General features: G+C 48.6%; 1 protein-coding gene across 1 annotated transcript in view; it reads right to left on the bottom strand.

Annotated features, from left to right (window-relative positions):
- The window catches only part of LOC139407471 (inner centromere protein-like), a 37,804-nt gene extending 22,716 nt beyond the window's left edge, over positions 1 to 15,088 (bottom strand). The window contains exons 1-5 of the mRNA XM_071151266.1: positions 14,962 to 15,088; positions 14,196 to 14,344; positions 13,915 to 14,022; positions 11,663 to 12,309; positions 8,335 to 8,451 (exon numbers count right to left, since the gene is read on the bottom strand). Coding sequence (XP_071007367.1) covers positions 8,335 to 8,451; positions 11,663 to 12,309; positions 13,915 to 14,022; positions 14,196 to 14,344; positions 14,962 to 14,964 — 1,024 coding nt within the window. The 5' untranslated portion in view covers positions 14,965 to 15,088. The remainder of the gene's footprint in view (positions 1 to 8,334; positions 8,452 to 11,662; positions 12,310 to 13,914; positions 14,023 to 14,195; positions 14,345 to 14,961) is intronic.
- Positions 15,089 to 19,424: the final 4,336 nt, after the last annotated feature.

The raw sequence follows: 19,424 nt of genomic DNA, 5'->3' as shown, positions 1-19,424 counted from the left end.
TGGTGGTGTGAGGTATGGTGGTGGTGTGAGGTATGGTGGTGGTGGTGTGAGGAATGGTGGTGTGAGGTGTGAGGTATGGTGGTGGTGGTGTGAGGAATGGTGGTGTGAGGTATGGTGATGGTGGTGTGAGGAATGGTGGTGGTGGTGTGAGGTATGGTGGTGGTGGTGTGAGGTATGGTGATGGTGGTGTGAGGTGTGGTGAGGCATGGTGGTGTGAGGTATGGTGGTGATGGTGGTGTGAGGAATGGTGGTGTGAGGTATGGTGGTGATGGTGGTGTGAGGTATGGTGGTGTGAGGTATGGTGGTGGTGGTGTGAGGTATGGTGGTGGTGTGAGGTATGGTGGTGGTGTGAGGTATGGTGGTGGTGGTGTGAGGTATGGTGGTGGTGTGAGGTATGGTGGTGGTGGTGTGAGGAATGGTGGTGTGAGGTATGGTGATGGTGGTGTGAGGAATGGTGGTGGTGGTGTGAGGTATGGTGGTGGTGGTGTGAGGTATGGTGATGGTGGTGTGAGGTGTGGTGAGGCATGGTGGTGTGAGGTGATGGTGGTGTGAGGTGATGGTGGTGTGAGGTATGGTATGGTGATGGTGGTGTGAGGTATGGTGATGGTGGTGTGAGGTATGGTGGTGTGAGTGTAACGGATGTGAAACGGCTAGCTTAGTTAGCGGTGGTGCGCTCTAAATAGCGTTTCAATCGGTGACGTCACTTGCTCTGAGACCTTGAAGTAGTAGTTCCCCTTGCTCTGCAAGGGCCGCGGCTTTTGTGGAGCGATGGGTAACGATGCTTCATGGGTGACTGTTGTTGATGTGTGCAGAGGGTCCCTGGTTCGCGCCCGGGTATGGGCGAGGGAACTGTCTAAAGTTATACTGTTACATGAGGTATGGTGGTGGTGTGAGGTATGGTGGTGGTGTGAGGTATGGTGGTGGTGTGAGGTATGGTGGTGTGAGGTATGGTGGTGGTGGTGATGTGAGGTATGATGGTGGTGATGTGAGGTATGATGGTGCGAGGTATGGTGGTGCGAGGTATGGTGGTGTGAGGTATGGTGGTGTGAGGTATGGTGGTGTGAGGTATGGTGGTGGTGGTGTGAGGTATGGTGGTGGTGGTGTGAGGTATGGTGGTGTGAGGTATGGTGGTGTGAGGTATGGTGGTGGTGGTGGTGTGAGGTATGGTGGTGGTGGTGTGAGGTATGGTGGTGGTGGTGTGAGGTATGGTGGTGTGAGGTATGATGGTGTGAGGTATGATGGTGGTGTGAGGTATGGTGATGGTGTGAGGTATGGTGGTTGTGGTGGTGTGAGGTATGGCGGTGTGAGGTATGGTGGTGGTGGTGTGAGGTATGGTCGTGGTGGTGTGAGGTATGGTCGTGGTGGTGTGAGGTATGGTCGTGGTGGTGTGAGGTATGGTGGTGGTGTGTGGTTTGGTGGTGTGAGGTATGGTGGTGTGAGGTATGGTGGTGGTGGTGTGAGGTATGGTGGTGGTGGTGTGAGGTATGGTGGTGGTGGTGTGAGGTATGGTGGTGTGAGGTATGATGGTGCGAGGTATGATGGTGCGAGGTGTGGTGATGGTGCGAGGTGTGGTGATGGTGCGAGGTGTGGTGATGGTGCGAGGTGTGGTGATGGTGCGAGGTGTGGTGATGGTGGTGTGAGGTATGGTGGTGGTGGTGTGAGGAATGGTGGTGTGAGGTATGGTGGTGATGGTGGTGTGAGGAATGGTGGTGTGAGGTATGGTGGTGATGGTGGTGTGAGGTATGGTGGTGTGAGGTATGGTGGTGGTGGTGTGAGGTATGGTGGTGGTGTGAGGTATGGTGGTGGTGTGAGGTATGGTGGTGGTGGTGTGAGGTATGGTGGTGTGAGGTATGGTGGTGGTGGTGTGAGGAATGGTGGTGTGAGGTATGGTGATGGTGGTGTGAGGAATGGTGGTGGTGGTGTGAGGTATGGTGGTGGTGGTGTGAGGTATGGTGATGGTGGTGTGAGGTGTGGTGAGGCATGGTGGTGTGAGGTGATGGTGGTGTGAGGTGATGGTGGTGTGAGGTATGGTATGGTGATGGTGGTGTGAGGTATGGTGATGGTGGTGTGAGGTATGGTGGTGTGAGTGTAACGGATGTGAAACGGCTAGCTTAGTTAGCGGTGGTGCGCTCTAAATAGCGTTTCAATCGGTGACGTCACTTGCTCTGAGACCTTGAAGTAGTAGTTCCCCTTGCTCTGCAAGGGCCGCGGCTTTTGTGGAGCGATGGGTAACGATGCTTCATGGGTGACTGTTGTTGATGTGTGCAGAGGGTCCCTGGTTCGCGCCCGGGTATGGGCGAGGGAACTGTCTAAAGTTATACTGTTACATGAGGTATGGTGGTGGTGTGAGGTATGGTGGTGGTGTGAGGTATGGTGGTGGTGGTGTGAGGTATGGTGGTGGTGGTGTGAGGTATGGTGGTGGTGGTGTGAGGTATGGTGGTGGTGGTGTGAGGTATGGTGGTGTGAGGTATGGTGGTGGTGGTGTGAGGTATGGTGGTGTGAGGTATGGTGGTGGTGATGTGAGGTATGATGGTGTGAGGTATGGTGGTGCGAGGTATGGTGGTGTGAGGTATGGTGGTTGTGGTGGTGTGAGGTATGGTGGTTGTGGTGGTGTGAGGTATGGTGGTGGTGATGTGAGGTATGATGGTGGTGATGTGAGGTATGATGGTGGTGATGTGAGGTATGATGGTGTGAGGTATGGTGGTGCGAGGTATGGTGGTGTGAGGTATGGTGGTTGTTGTGGTGTGAGGTATGGTGGTGGTGGTGTGAGGTATGGTGGTGGTGGTGTGAGGTATGGTGGTGCGAGGTATGGTGGTGTGAGGTATGGTGGTGTGAGGTATGGTGGTGGTGATGTGAGGTATGATGGTGGTGATGTGAGGTATGATGGTGTGAGGTATGGTGGTGCGAGGTATGGTGGTGTGAGGTATGGTGGTGTGAGGTATGGTGGTGTGAGGTATGGTGGTGTGAGGTATGGTGGTGTGAGGTATGGTGGTGTGAGGTATGGTGGTGTGAGGTATGGTGGTGGTGATGTGAGGTATGATGGTGGTGATGTGAGGTATGATGGTGTGAGGTATGGTGGTGCGAGGTATGGTGATGGTGTGAGGTGTGGTGATGGTGTGAGGTATGGTGGTGTGAGGTATGGTGGTTGTGGTGGTGTGAGGTATGGTGGTGGTGGTGTGAGGTATGGTGGTGTGAGGTATGGTGGTGGTGGTGTGAGGTATGGTGGTGGTGGTGTAAGGTATGGTGGTGTGAGGTATAGTGGTGGCGGTGTGAGGTATGGTGGTGTGAGGTATGGTGGTGTGAGGTATGGTGGTGTGAGGTATGGTGGTGGTGATGTGAGGTATGATGGTGGTGATGTGAGGTATGATGGTGTGAGGTATGGTGGTGCGAGGTATGGTGGTGTGAGGTATGGTGGTTGTGGTGGTGTGAGGTATGGTGGTTGTGGTGGTGTGAGGTATGGTGGTGGTGATGTGAGGTATGATGGTGGTGATGTGAGGTATGATGGTGGTGATGTGAGGTATGATGGTGTGAGGTATGGTGGTGCGAGGTATGGTGGTGTGAGGTATGGTGGTTGTGGTGGTGTGAGGTATGGTGGTGGTGGTGTGAGGTATGGTGGTGGTGGTGTGAGGTATGGTGGTGTGAGGTATGGTGGTGTGAGGTATGGTGGTGTGAGGTATGGTGGTGGTGATGTGAGGTATGATGGTGGTGATGTGAGGTATGATGGTGTGAGGTATGGTGGTGCGAGGTATGGTGGTGTGAGGTATGGTGGTTGTGGTGGTGTGAGGTATGATGGTGGTGGTGGTGTGAGGTATGGTGGTGGTGGTGTGAGGTATGGTGGTGGTGGTGTGAGGTATGGTGGTGTGAGGTATGGTGGTGTGAGGTATGGTGGTGTGAGGTATGGTGGTGTGAGGTATGGTGGTGGTGATGTGAGGTATGATGGTGGTGATGTGAGGTATGATGGTGTGAGGTATGGTGGTGCGAGGTATGGTGATGGTGTGAGGTGTGGTGATGGTGTGAGGTATGGTGATGGTGTGAGGTATGGTGGTGTGAGGTATGGTGGTGTGAGGTATGGTGGTGTGAGGTATGGTGGTGGTGGTGTGAGGTATGGTGGTGGTGGTGTAAGGTATGGTGGTGTGAGGTATAGTGGTGGCGGTGTGAGGAATGGTGGTGTGAGGTATGGTGGTGGTGGTGTGAGGTATGGTGGTGGTGGTGTGAGGAATGGTGGTGTGAGGTATGGTGGTGTGAGGTATGGTGGTGATGGTGGTGTGAGGTATGGTGGTGTGAGGTATGGTGGTGGTGTGAGGAATGGTGGTGTGAGGTATGGTGGTGGTGGTGTGAGGAATGGTGGTGGTGTGAGGTATGGTGGTGGTGGTGTGAGGTATGGTGATGGTGGTGTGAGGTGTGGTGAGGTGTGGTGAGGTATGGTGATGGTGGTGTGAGGTATGGTGATGGTGGTGTGAGGTGTGGTGAGGCATGGTGGTGTGAGGTGATGGTGGTGTGAGGTGATGGTGGTGTGAGGTGATGGTGGTGTGAGGTATGGTATGGTGATGGTGGTGTGAGGTATGGTGATGGTGGTGTGAGGTATGGTGGTGTGAGTGTAACGGATGTGAAACGGCTAGCTTAGTTAGCGGTGGTGCGCTCTAAATAGCGTTTCAATCGGTGACGTCACTTGCTCTGTGACCTTGAAGTAGTAGTTCCCCTTGCTCTGCAAGGGCCGCGGCTTTTGTGGAGCGATGGGTAACGATGCTTCATGGGTGACTGTTGTTGATGTGTGCAGAGGGTCCCTGGTTCGCGCCCGGGTATGGGCGAGGGAACTGTCTAAAGTTATACTGTTACATGAGGTATGGTGGTGGTGTGAGGTATGGTGGTGGTGTGAGGTATGGTGGTGTGAGGTATGGTGGTGTGAGGTATGGTGGTGGTGGTGATGTGAGGTATGATGGTGGTGATGTGAGGTATGATGGTGTGAGGTATGGTGGTGCGAGGTATGGTGGTGTGAGGTATGGTGGTGTGAGGTATGGTGGTGGTGGTGTGAGGTATGGTGGTGGTGGTGTGAGGTATGGTGGTGTGAGGTATGGTGGTGGTGGTGTGAGGTATGGTGGTGGTGGTGTGAGGTATGGTGGTGTGAGGTATGATGGTGTGAGGTATGGTGGTGCGAGGTATGGTGGTGTGAGGTATGGTGGTGGTGTGAGGTATGGTGGTGGTGTGAGGTATGGTGGTGGTGTGAGGTATGGTGATGGTGTGAGGTATGGTGGTGGTGGTGTGAGGAATGGTGGTGTGAGGTGTGAGGTATGGTGGTGGTGGTGTGAGGAATGGTGGTGTGAGGTATGGTGATGGTGGTGTGAGGAATGGTGGTGGTGGTGTGAGGTTTGGTGGTGGTGGTGTGAGGTATGGTGGTGGTGTGAGGTATGGTGGTGGTGTGAGGTATGGTGGTGGTGGTGTGAGGAATGGTGGTGTGAGGTGTGAGGTATGGTGGTGGTGGTGTGAGGAATGGTGGTGTGAGGTATGGTGATGGTGGTGTGAGGAATGGTGGTGGTGGTGTGAGGTATGGTGGTGGTGGTGTGAGGTATGGTGATGGTGGTGTGAGGTGTGGTGAGGCATGGTGGTGTGAGGTATGGTGGTGATGGTGGTGTGAGGAATGGTGGTGTGAGGTATGGTGGTGATGGTGGTGTGAGGTATGGTGGTGTGAGGTATGGTGGTGGTGGTGTGAGGTATGGTGGTGGTGTGAGGTATGGTGGTGGTGTGAGGTATGGTGGTGGTGTGAGGTATGGTGGTGGTGTGAGGTATGGTGGTGGTGGTGTGAGGAATGGTGGTGTGAGGTATGGTGATGGTGGTGTGAGGAATGGTGGTGGTGGTGTGAGGTATGGTGGTGGTGGTGTGAGGTATGGTGATGGTGGTGTGAGGTGTGGTGAGGCATGGTGGTGTGAGGTGATGGTGGTGTGAGGTGATGGTGGTGTGAGGTATGGTATGGTGATGGTGGTGTGAGGTATGGTGATGGTGGTGTGAGGTATGGTGGTGTGAGTGTAACGGATGTGAAACGGCTAGCTTAGTTAGCGGTGGTGCGCTCTAAATAGCGTTTCAATCGGTGACGTCACTTGCTCTGAGACCTTGAAGTAGTAGTTCCCCTTGCTCTGCAAGGGCCGCGGCTTTTGTGGAGCGATGGGTAACGATGCTTCATGGGTGACTGTTGTTGATGTGTGCAGAGGGTCCCTGGTTCGCGCCCGGGTATGGGCGAGGGAACTGTCTAAAGTTATACTGTTACATGAGGTATGGTGGTGGTGTGAGGTATGGTGGTGGTGTGAGGTATGGTGGTGTGAGGTATGGTGGTGTGAGGTATGGTGGTGGTGGTGATGTGAGGTATGATGGTGGTGATGTGAGGTATGATGGTGCGAGGTATGGTGGTGCGAGGTATGGTGGTGTGAGGTATGGTGGTGTGAGGTATGGTGGTGTGAGGTATGGTGGTGTGAGGTATGGTGGTGGTGGTGTGAGGTATGGTGGTGGTGGTGTGAGGTATGGTGGTGTGAGGTATGGTGGTGTGAGGTATGGTGGTGGTGGTGGTGTGAGGTATGGTGGTGGTGGTGTGAGGTATGGTGGTGGTGGTGTGAGGTATGGTGGTGTGAGGTATGATGGTGTGAGGTATGATGGTGGTGTGAGGTATGGTGATGGTGTGAGGTATGGTGGTTGTGGTGGTGTGAGGTATGGCGGTGTGAGGTATGGTGGTGGTGGTGTGAGGTATGGTCGTGGTGGTGTGAGGTATGGTCGTGGTGGTGTGAGGTATGGTCGTGGTGGTGTGAGGTATGGTGGTGGTGTGAGGTTTGGTGGTGTGAGGTATGGTGGTGTGAGGTATGGTGGTGGTGGTGTGAGGTATGGTGGTGGTGGTGTGAGGTATGGTGGTGGTGGTGTGAGGTATGGTGGTGTGAGGTATGATGGTGCGAGGTATGATGGTGCGAGGTGTGGTGATGGTGCGAGGTGTGGTGATGGTGCGAGGTGTGGTGATGGTGCGAGGTGTGGTGATGGTGCGAGGTGTGGTGATGGTGCGAGGTGTGGTGATGGTGCGAGGTGTGGTGATGGTGCGAGGTGTGGTGATGGTGCGAGGTGTGGTGATGGTGTGAGGTGTGGTGATGGTGTGAGGTGTGGTGATGGTGTGAGGTGTGGTGATGGTGTGAGGTGTGGTGATGGTGTGAGGTGTGGTGATGGTGTGAAGTATGGCGGTGGTGGTGGTGTGAGATATGGTGGTGGTGGTGTGAGATATGGTGGTGTGAGGTATGGTGGTGGTGGTGTGAGGTATGGTGGTGGTGGTGTGAGGTATGGTGGTGGTGGTGTGAGGTATGGTGGTGGTGGTGTGAGGTATGGTGGTGTGAGGTATGGTGGTGTGAGGTATGGTGGTGGTGGTGTGAGGTATGGTGGTGGTGGTGTGAGGTATGGTGGTGGTGGTATGGTGGTGTGAGGTATGGTGGTGGTGTGAGATATGGTGGTGTGAGGTATGGTGGTGGTGGTGTGAGGTATGGTGGTGGTGTGAGGTATGGTGGTGGTGGTGTGAGGTATGGTGGTGTGAGGTATGGTGGTGGTGTGAGATATGGTGGTGTGAGGTATGGTGGTGGTGGTGTGAGGTATGGTGGTGGTGGTGTGAGGTATGGTGGTGGTGTGAGGTATGGTGGTGGTGGTGTGAGGTATGGTGGTGTGAGGTATGGTGGTGGTGATGTGAGGTATGGTGGTGGTGGTGAGAGGTATGGTGATGGTGGTGAGAGGTATGGTGATGGTGTGAGGTATGGTGATGGTGTGAGGTATGGTGGTGTGAGGTATGGTGGTGGTGGTGTGAGGTATGGTATGGTGGTGTGAGGTATGGTGGTGCGAGGTGTGGTGATGGTGTGAGGTATGGTGGTGGTGATGTGAGGTATGGTGGTGGTGGTGAGAGGTATGGTGATGGTGGTGAGAGGTATGGTGATGGTGTGAGGTATGGTGGTGTGAGGTATGGTGGTGGTGGTGTGAGGTATGGTATGGTGGTGTTGGTGTGAGGTATGGTGGTGCGAGGTGTGGTGATGGTGTGAGGTATGGTGGTGTAAGGTATGGTGGTGTGAGGTATGGTGGTGGTGTGAGGTATGATGATGATGTGTGGTATGATGATGGTGTGAGATATGGTGATGGTGTATGGCGGTGTGAGGTATGGTGTATGGTGGTGTGAGGTATGGTGATGATGGTGTGAGGTGTGATGATGATGATGGTGTGAGGTATGGTGATGTGAGGTATGGTGATGTGTGGTATGGTGATGTGTGGTATGGTGATGTGTGGTATGGTGATGGTGGTGTGTGGTAGAGAGAGAGGTATAATCGTCTGTACCTGATCCAGAGCCTGGTGTGCCAGTCTTGGCCTTGATGATCGAGGCTGGTGTTGGCATGGTGGAAGGTGTCTGGGCCAACGAGCGAGTGAAACAACGAACCGCAACACTAACAGCCCCTTGGTGGTTCGACACCATGTTAAACCAAAATAAGAGATGAGTTTAGACCATAAATTTCACTACGATACGTCAATATATTTACATGTGGAGAACACAAGAAAATGGTAAAAGCTAGATAGACATGGTATAAATGACTAAACAGGGTTGTCAGGATACCTGAATTTTGACTTCGATAACAGGTTTTGTATCATGATACCAAAAAACACAACAACAAAAAGTAAGAATTAAGACTGGGCATAATTTTTTCAAACAGATTACAAGGGAAAACCCAGTAGGGTTGGGCGATATATAGAGTTATATTTGATTAATTTGAATATACACTACCAGTCAAAAGTTTTAGAACACATCATTCAAGGGTTTTTCTTTATTTTTACTATTTTCTACATTGTAGAATCAAAACTATGAAATAACACATGGAATCATGTAGTAACCCAAAAAAAGTGTTAAAATATATCTTGATTTGTTTATATTTGAGATTCTTCAAAATAGCCATCCACTTTGCCTTGACAACTTTGCACACACTTGGCATTCTCTTAATCAGCTTCATGAATGCATTTCAATTAACAGGTGTGCCTTAAATGTTACATTTGTGGAATTTCTTTCCTACTTTAATGCGTTTGAGCCAATCAGTGGTGTTGTGACAAGGTAGGGAGAATGTCATGACTCTCCTGTGAAGATCTGAGGGATCAGGTTACAGTGGGGGGGGGGGTCGGCTGTTTTATGGTCGGTCATAAAATACGCTGCCCATGCGCTCTGTAGTGTTCGAGATTGGAATGTAAACTGTGGAACAGAGAGATTCTTGGACATCAAAAGTTTGACTAATTAAGCAATATTTATATATTTTTGAGAACGTGGGAGTGGTCCGTGGACGCTTAAAGAACAATCATGACGAGTGTCTCTCATTTGGTGATCTCATGAAGGACTGAAAACGCACAACTGTATCTCTTAATGTGTACAATTCCCAGGTTTACATCTAGATGTCGGATAAAATGAGTAAATATTAAACTATTTGGGAGAAGATGGGTTTCTCAAACGACTGCCTCGCCTGGTTCACCAACTACTTCTCAGACAGAGTTCAGTGTGTCAAATCGGAGGGCCTGTTGTCCGGACCTCTGGCAGTCTACGGGGGTGCCACAGTTTTCAATTATCAGGCTGACTCTTTTCTCTGTATATATCAATGATGTCTCTCTCGCTGCTGGTGATTCTCTGATCCACCTCTACGCAGACTATACCATTCTGTATACATCTGGCCCTTCTTTGGACACAGTGCTAACAAACCTCCAAACGAGCTTTAATGCCATACAACTCTCCTTCCGTGGCCTCCAATTGCTCTTAAATACAAGTAAAACTAAGTGCATGCTCTTCAACCGATTTTTTGCCCGCACCCTCCCGCCAGAACTAGCATCACTACTCTGGAATAGAGGTCGACCAATTATGATTTTGCAACGCCGATATCAATTATTGGAGGACCAAAAAAAGCCAATACCGATTACTCAGCCGATTTTTTTGGTTATTTATATATATAATAAAAATAAATGACAATTACAACAATACTGAATGAACACTTATTTTAACTTAATATGATACATAAATAAAATCTATTTAGTCTCAAATAAAATAGTGAAACATGTTCAATTTGGTTTAAATGATGCAAAAACACAGAAAGTAGAAGTGCAATATGTGCAAATGTAAAAAAGCTAACGTTTCAGTTCTTTGCTTAGAACATATGAAAGCTGGTGGTTCGATATTCCAAGGTAAGAAGTTTTAGGTTGTAGTTTTTATAGGAATTATGTCGCGTCGACTATTTCTCTCTATACCGTTTGTATTTCATATACCTTTGACTATTGGATGTTATAATAGGCACTTTAGTATTGCCAGCCTAATCTCGGGAGTTGATAGGCTTGAAGTCATAAACAGCGCTGTGCTTCAAGCATTGCAAAGAGCTGATAGCAAACGCAGGAAAGTGATGTTTGAATGAATGCTTACGAGCCATGCAGCTTAATCGTTCAACCTCTAGTTTGTTTGTTATGTAATTCTGTGTGATTATTTAGTGAGTAAATAAATAATTAAGCCAATTTGTATATCGCTGATTCATATTTAGGCTAGGGTTTGTGCAGATATCCAAGGGTTTGTGACGTTCAGTATCTGAAGAGTTAGTTGGGAAATTGACACTATAAACATGTTCCCGTGGTGCCCCGACTTCCTGGTTAATTAAAGTTGCATGATTAGTTTAAAATCGGTAGTTAAATTGATTTGATAATATACAGTCTTCACATTTAATGATAGGCCAGACACAACAGGGGTATAGAGAAGACAGCCCTATTTGGTAAAAGACCAAGTCCATATTATGGCAAGAACAGCTCAAATAAATGAGAAACCACAGTCCATTACTTTAAGACATGAAGGTCAGTTAATATGGAACATGTCAAGAACTTTGAAAGTTTCTTCAAGAGCAGTCGCAAAAACCATCAGGCGCTATGATGAAACTGGCTCCCATGAGAACCGCCACATGAAAGGAAGACCCAGCGTTACCTCTGCTGCAGAGGATAAGTTCATTAGAGTTACCAGCCTCAGAAATTGCAGCCCAAATAAATGCTTCAGAGTTCAAGTAACAGATACATCTCAACATCAACTGTTGCAAAGAAACTACTACTAAAGGACACCAATAGTAATTGACTTGCTTGGGTCAAGAAACACGAGCAATGGACATCAGACTGGTGGAAAATTGTCCTTTGGCCTGGAGTCCAAATTGGAGATCTTTGGTTCCAACCGCCGTGTCTTGGAGACGTGGTGTGGGTGAACAAAAAAATATATATTCTTGGGAAAGAAATAGCGCCCCTTCTGTGCACAGCCAGTAATACTCTGGTATGGTACAGGCACAGCATGAACATCTGGATACCAACAAACCGTATGTAGCCGATGTGAAATGGCTAGCTAGTTAGCGGTGGTGCGCGCTAATGACGTTTCAATCGGTGACGTCACTTGCTCTGAGACCTTGGAGTAGTAGTTCCCCTTGCTCTGCAAGGGCCACGGCTTTTGTGGAGCGATGGGTAACGACGCTTCGAGGGTGACTTGACTGTGTGCAGAGCGTCCCTGGTTCACGCCCAGGTCGGGGCGAGGTAACGGACGTAAAGTCTGTACTGTTAGACGTACATCAACTCTATTCACAGTGTAATGGCACAACGCAACAGGTCATATTTCATCACTCACCAAGCCCGCTGACGTTACTGCTGCAGGTGGAGCTGCCCAGCCGAGCCTTCTTCAGGAAGGATCTCCTGGAGGCCCTACGGACAGACTCCTGGGTCATGCTGTTTCTCAGCCCTGCCAGGGAGAGCCGTACAGAGCTCCGTCTGGGGCCGAAGTGCGTGGCAGCAGCAATGACTATCTTAATGGCGGCGCGGCCTGGAGAGCGCTCTGCGTTGGGGTTCATCTGGAGTTCTGCAGACTGCCGCTCGGAGGCTGAGATCTTAACTACGGCTTTAGTTATGTGGCTTTGGGTCAGAGGGGGGCGACGGGGTGGGGGGCGACGGGGTGTGAAACATGGGGGCTGAAAGGAGTCTGAGCTGGACTCCCCCCTCTTACTCTCAGCCTCCTCCTCCAGGATCTGGCTGATGGAGCGAGACACCTGCTGCTGTGCCTCCTCCAGCTGGAAGGAGGAGGTCTGAGCAGCTCCTTTGTGGGTGCTGCGTACAGGTGATGCCACCTCAGGCTGGGTGGTCTGTTTGGTTCTGCGAGCGCGTGAGGGTTTGACCAGCTCTTCCCTTGTGACTGGGGACCCTCCTTCATCCTCTGCTATCAGGTTCAGGGAGGTGGACACGGAGGAGCGACGCAGGTCGCTGCGCTTTCCCTTGGAGAAGCTGCAGGAGGGAAATGAGAGAGAGAGACACAGACTGTTTATTGTAACGCATTGTCAGCACCATTACACACCAGGTTAAGTTCCTGGTACATGCAAATGTGTTGAGGAATAACAGTGATTCTGATAACTGTACAAAATTTTTATTTTATTTTACCAGGTAAGTTGACTGAGAACACATTCTCATTTACAGTAAAGACCTGGGGAATAGTTACAGGGGAGGGGGGGTGAATGAGCCAATTGTAAGATGAGGATGATTAGGTGACCGTGATGGTATGAGGACCAGACTGGGAATTTAGTCAGGACACCGGGGTTAACACCCCTACTCTAACAATAAGTACCATGGGATCTTTAGAGACCACAGAGAGTCAGGACACCCGCTTAACATCCTATCTGAAAGACAGCACCCTACACAGGGCAATATCCCTGATCACTGCCCTGGGGCATTGGGATGTTCTTTTAGACCAGAGGAAAAAGTGCCTCCTACTGGCCCCCCAACACCACTTCCAGCAGCATCTGGTCTCCCATCCAGGGACCGACCAGGACCAACCCTGCTTAGGTTCAGAAGCAAGCCAGCAGCATCTGGCCTCCCATCCAGGGACCGACCAGGATCAACCCTGCTTAGCTTCAGAAGCAAGCCAGCAGCATCTGGTCTCCCATCCAGGGACCGACCAGGACCAACCCTGCTTAGCTTCAGAAGCAAGCCAGCAGCATCTGGTCTCCCATCCAGGGACCGACCAGGACCAACCCTGCTTAGCTTCAGAAGCAAGCCAGCAGCATCTGGTCTCCCATCCAGGGACCGACCAGGACCAACCCTGCTTAGCTTCAGAAGCAAGCCAGCAGCATCTGGTCTCCCACCCAGGGACCGACCAGGACCAACCCTGCTTAGCTTCAGAAGCAAGCCAGCAGCATCTGGTCTCCCATCCAGGGACCGACCAGGACCAACCCTGCTTAGCTTCAGAAGCAAGCCAGCAGGATCTGGTCTCCCATCCAGGGACCGACCAGGACCAACCCTGCTTAGCTTCAGAAGCAAGCCAGCAGCATCTGGTCTCCCATCCAGGGACCGACCAGGACTAACCCTGCTTAGCTTCAGAAGCAAGCCAGCAGCATCTGGTCTCCCATCCAGGGACCGACCAGGACCAACCCTGCTTAGCTTCAGAAGCAAGCCAGCAGCATCTGGTCTCCCATCCAGGGACCGACCAGGACCAACCCTGCTTAGCTTCAGAAGCAAGCCAGCAGCATCTGGTCTCCCATCCAGGGACCGACTAGGACCAACCCTGCTTAGCTTCAGAAGCAAGCCAGCAGCATCTGGTCTCCCATCCAGGGACCGACCAGGACCAACCCTGCTTAGCCATCCAGGGACCGACCAGGACCAACCCTGCTTAGCTTCAGAAGCAAGCCAGCAGCATCTGGTCTCCCATCCAGGGACCGACCAGGACCAACCCTGCTTAGCTTCAGAAGCAAGCCAGCAGTGGGATGGCGCTGGCATAAAACAGTATCACTATGATTAACGTGAAGGATCATAAATGAAAAGGTTATACTGAGACATGTCTGGACAGGACACAACACAGGAGCCTACCGTCAAGGCTTAATTAACTGGATAACCTACCGTCTCTTGTTGCGATTTTCATTCTGACCCACAGATAGACGTTTCCTACGATTGCGCTTCTTCTGTGATGGAGTCTTTGGCATCAATTCCGGTTCTGCACTAAAGTCACTGATGCGGGAAGAAAACTAAAATGTTAATATGAATGACTCCAGAAAGAAAGGTCAACAGCTGTAGGATGAATTCCTTCCTTCTGCCAATCATTACTTTACAGAATTAAAAATGACACAAAACAATGAACTCAAAGTGTGTCTATGACAACGGTGGGTTCTTTATCCTCCCACCTTGAGAATATGCGGTTGGCTTCGTGCTGGATCTCAAACAGCCACACCATGTGGTCATTTTCAATTTCATTGGCAAACGCTTGTATCTTCACATCGAACATCTGCAGCAGGGTGCGTGTTGAGGACAGTACAGAGCTCATAGTCGCCATCTGTGAAAGATCGGTTTAAAAAAAAAAAGACTGATTATTACATATTTGGTGGGATGTGTTAAACCTCCTCTCGTAGATAAATTAATCGTTTCTCCCATCTAAAATGGGCTATCTAGGAAGGACAATAAACAAAAAAGAGTTGTTTAGTGAACATAATATCGCACAAGATATTAAACGTAACTTTCATGCTTTTTAACCAAATATTGCAGATAACATGACATCAAATGACACACAAAGAATAAACAAAGTGACACGACAACCATCCAGACAATTCATGACAATAATAAAAAAACAATGTACAAAACAAATATATGTATTGTATCAAATGTTAGCAAATTTGGGATTTATCATTACAAATTGGCTAACAAGTGAACTAGATCATTTTAATTTGAGCTATTCCGTACATTTCCACAATGTGGCCTCAAATGGTCATGAATCAGAGCTGACTATCATGCAGTTTAAAAAATATATACGTAAGTAAATAAATATGTTGAAGAAAAATAAATCTAACTAATGCCGGTTTGGACAAAATAGCGAGTTGATAAAATGTTAGCTGCCCGGTGTATTTATAGCGAATGTAGGCTAAACCTTATTTAGGGCAAATACAACTCGCATACCATAACACTCTCCCGGGTTCGACAAAATACAATCCGTTTCGCTGAGATAGCAGTTCACTCTACATTGCAGATTACTTCGATAATGTTCATAAAAGTATTCGTCGTATAATCCACCATTATCATTCTCTGCACAACATAATAGTCAGTCTTTCCTCCAATTTGATTTCAACACCCGCTGAAACCCGTTTAAATTGTTCTAAACAGTCTGAGCCAATTGGGGACTAGTTTGTAATGCCGAACCCCAGTCTGCTCCTCCCCATAGCCAATAAAACCCGAGAGCACATGTCCGGGCTCGTACGCTGAGGGGATTCGATTATCTGGCCCGGGTTACACCGCTAGGAGGAGTTTGTATCCGGTGAACGAATGTGATTGCGTTCGTTTTGGCCCCTTTCAAAGCCCACTGGGAAGTCGGCTCAAAACCTTAGTGATGTAGCCTAGGCTAGATTAAGCAAATTGACTAATAAAGGCATAACTTGTCCTGATGTCTGTCTTGTCCTATATTTGTATTTAATTTACTTTTTATTTTAAATGCCAGCCCCTGTCCCCGCAGGAGTCCTTTTGCCTTTTGGTAGGCCGTCATTGTAAATAAGAATTTGTTCTTAATTAACTGACTTGCCTAGTTAAATAAAAGTTCAATAGAAATGTAAATAAATCAAAGGGCATGAATGAAATAACTATCTCCAGCTGAACAGCAAAATGACTATGTTTATTGGAACATCCAAGCAGGTAACCAGTGCTGGAAAAATCTGCCCGACAATTAACACAGTCAAGCCGTCCATCTGTCCTCTGTCATGTCCAACATGGGAGTCAAGTTTGATCCTTCTCTGTCCTTTGATGCTCATATAAAACACATCTGCAAACATCATTTCCCCCCCCCCCCCCCCCCCCCCCCCCTCTAAGAGATATCGCCAGGCTCAAACCACAGCTCCCCCAGCCAGATGCAGAGAAACTCTTCCACCTTTCATCTTCTTCCGGATTGACTACTGCAAAACTGTGTGTTCAGCCAAATCACTTCAGAGGCGTCAACTTCTCCAGAATAGTGCTGCCAGAGTCCTGATCAGGACCAAGGAGTCAGCCCCCATCACCCCCATCCTTACTGAACTCCACTGGCTACCTGTCACCTATAGGATGTACTTTAAAATCCTCCTCCCAGTGTTTATAGTCCTGAATGGGACGAGTCCCACAAACATCAAGGACGTCCTTCCTATCAATGAGCCACATTCCACTCTCAATGAGCCACATCCCACTCTCAATGAGCCACATCCCACTCTCTCTCGCCTCTAGCAACTCCCTTACTGCGTCAAGTCCCCAAGACACATGTCCGTACTATTGGGGACCGAACCTTCTGCTCCCGTACCCCTCGCCTATGGAATGCTCTCACTGACCATCCGAAAGCCGCTCCATCAATCTGAATGTTTAAAACAGGCTTTGAAACACATTTCTACAGACCGTCTTTCTTAAAGTCCTAACCTGGAAAGTCATTTTAGGATGTATAATTGCTAATTCCTGCCTTGATTCTAAATGTACGATGTTCATATCGTATTTATTTTAATTTTATTATCATTATTTTATTTTTGACTATGTGGAGCTTTTGAGATGACACTGTAAAGCGCGCTACAAATTAAATGTATTATAATGTTTTATTATTATTGAGTAGGATTATTTGTTTTCAAATGTAAAAGTAATTTCATTTGATGAAAACGCTTTATCTGCCTTTCCATTGAAAACATTTAATGGAAAATAGATAGTATGTTTCAGGACGATTCTGGACGACGCAGCGTGTTTGACAACTTGACCGAACGGCGCAGAGTGTTCGATTTGAGAAGGGCGCTTCTCCCGGCTTTGCCAGTTCACGTCACCGCTCAGGTTAATAGGTTCCAGTCACTGATTCAAACCATCCAATCAGATGAGTGTTTTTTGTTCAAGATATAAAAATCTTTTGTCTCTTTGATGTTATTCATGTTTCAGCAAATAATACTAGTCAATCATGTACTGTAGCCGGCTAGCTGCAAGTCTGAGCATATCGAGGTAGAAAGGCTTGGCAGATGTTTTTTTAATGTTTATTATAATGATGTGAAAAAAACAAACTATGATTTTCACAAGACATAAACTACAAAAGTGTAAACATTGGCGCAAATGCATCTCTGAGTTCATCTAGGTTTAGCTAGGTCTGCTATGATATTAGACACAAAGAATTCAGATTATAAAATGTCTTTAAAATGTCATAAACAATACATTTAATTTTGATTTGTTAGCCTGAATTAAAAATGGATTAAATCGTTTTTTTCTCACACCCATCTACACACAATAACCCATAATGACAAAGTGAAAACATTTTTGTAGAAATGTTTGCAAATTGATTGACAATGAAAGACATAAATGTGTCATTTGCATAAGCATTCACACCCATGAGGTAGTACATTGTAGAAGCACCTTTGGCAGCCTTTCTGGGTAAATCTCTAAGAGCTTTCCACACCTGGATTGTGCAACATTTCAAGCTCTGTCAAATGTGTTGTTGATCATTGCTAGACAACCATTTTCAGGTCTTGCCATAGATTGTCAAGTAGATTCAAGTCAAAACTGTATCTCAGTCACTTAGGAACATTCACTGTCTTCTTGGTAAGCAACCCCAGTGTAGATTCGGCCTTGCGTTTTAGGTTTATTATCCTGCTGAAATGTGATTCATCTTTCCAGTGTCTGGTGGAAAGCAGACTGAACCAGGTTTTCCTCTAGGAAAATACTCCCCAGTACTTTACGATTACAAAACATACCCATAACATGATGCAGCCACCACTATGCTAAAAAAATATGGAGAGTGTTACTCAGTGATGTGTCGTGTTGGATTTGCCCCAAACATAACACTTTGTATTCAGGACAAAAAGTGAATTGCTTTTGCCATATTACTTGAATGCCTTTTTTCAAACAGGATCCATATTTTGGAATGTTTTTATTTTGTACATGCTTCTTTTTACTCTGTCATTTAGGTTAGTATTGTGTGTTGAATGTTTTCTCTCCTATCACAGCCATTCAACTCTGTAACTTTTGTTAAATCACCATTAGCCTCATGGTGAAATCCCTTAATGCATTCCTTCCGCTCCGGCAGCTACTGAGTTAGGAAGGACGCCTGTATCTTTGTAGTGACTGGGTGTATTGATACACCATCCAATGTGTAATTAATAACTTCACCATCCTCAAAGGGATATTCAATGTCTGCTTTTTTTTGGGGGGGGGGGGGGGGATTGGAAAACCTCCCTGGTCTTTGTGGTTGAATCTGTGTTTGAAAATTATTTTTCAGAGTAACCAGTTGTCGTGAAAGCACCATTAGCTGTGGAATCGGGCCCCATGATTTGTCAGTGTGCAAATGTGCAGTATATGAGAAGCAACCTCACCGCAGCACACGGTACGAGGTGGAGTCAACCTGCCCACCACACGGTACGGGGTGGAGTCAACCTGCCCACCACACGGTACGGGGTGGAGTCAACCTGCCCTCCACACGGTACGGGGTGGAGTCAACCTGCCCACCACATGTTACGGGGTGGAGTCAACCTGCCCACCACACGGTACGGGGTGGAGTCAACCTGCCCTCCACACGGTACGGGGTGGAGTCAACCTGCCCACCACACGGTACGGGGTGGAGTCAACCTGCCCTCCACACGGTACGGGGAGGAGTCAACCTGCCCACCACACGGTACGGGGTGTAGTCAACCTGCCCACCACACGGTACGGGGTGGAGTCAACCTGCCCACCACACGTTTTTCCTTTACGGAGGCTTTGCAGACAGACAAACGGACAAGCGGAGCCGGGTTCATAGCTCAGTGTGTTCGCCTGGACATGTTCAGTACAACAAAAACGTCTTGGAACGTTCCATATAGAAATGCCATGAATAGAACTGAGGCGATTCATGAGAATCAGAGACATGTTTGTTCTACATAACACATCTCTATCCATAACACGCACACACACATTCATACTGTGTCACGTCTGCTCCCGCTCTTCCCTTCCCCCCGGCCGCTTGAGGGCGCTAGATTACCCTGCATCACACGCTACCTCCATCACTCCAGTATCCCTGTTACCTTCCCCCTATACATATCTACCTCCATCACTCCAGTATCCCTGTTACCTTCCCCCTATACATATCTACCTCCATCACTCCAGTATCCCTGTCACCTTCCCCCTATACATATCTACCTCCATCACTCCAGTATCCCTGTCACCTTCCCCCTATACATATCTACCTCCATCACTCCAGTATCCCTGTCACCTTCCCCCTATACATATCTACCTCCATCACTCCAGTATCCCTGTTACCTTCCCCCTATACATATCTACCTCCATCACTCCAGTATCCCTGTTACCTTCCCCCTATACATATCTACCTCCATCACTCCAGTATCCCTGTTACCTTCCCCCTATACATATCTACCTCCATCACTCCAGTATCCCTGTCATCTTCCCCCTATACA

Source organism: Oncorhynchus clarkii, chromosome 4 (assembly GCF_045791955.1).
Source record: "Oncorhynchus clarkii lewisi isolate Uvic-CL-2024 chromosome 4, UVic_Ocla_1.0, whole genome shotgun sequence".
Taxonomy (NCBI): Eukaryota; Metazoa; Chordata; class Actinopteri; order Salmoniformes; family Salmonidae; genus Oncorhynchus; species Oncorhynchus clarkii.
This window is presented reverse-complemented; position numbering and strand designations above follow the sequence as displayed.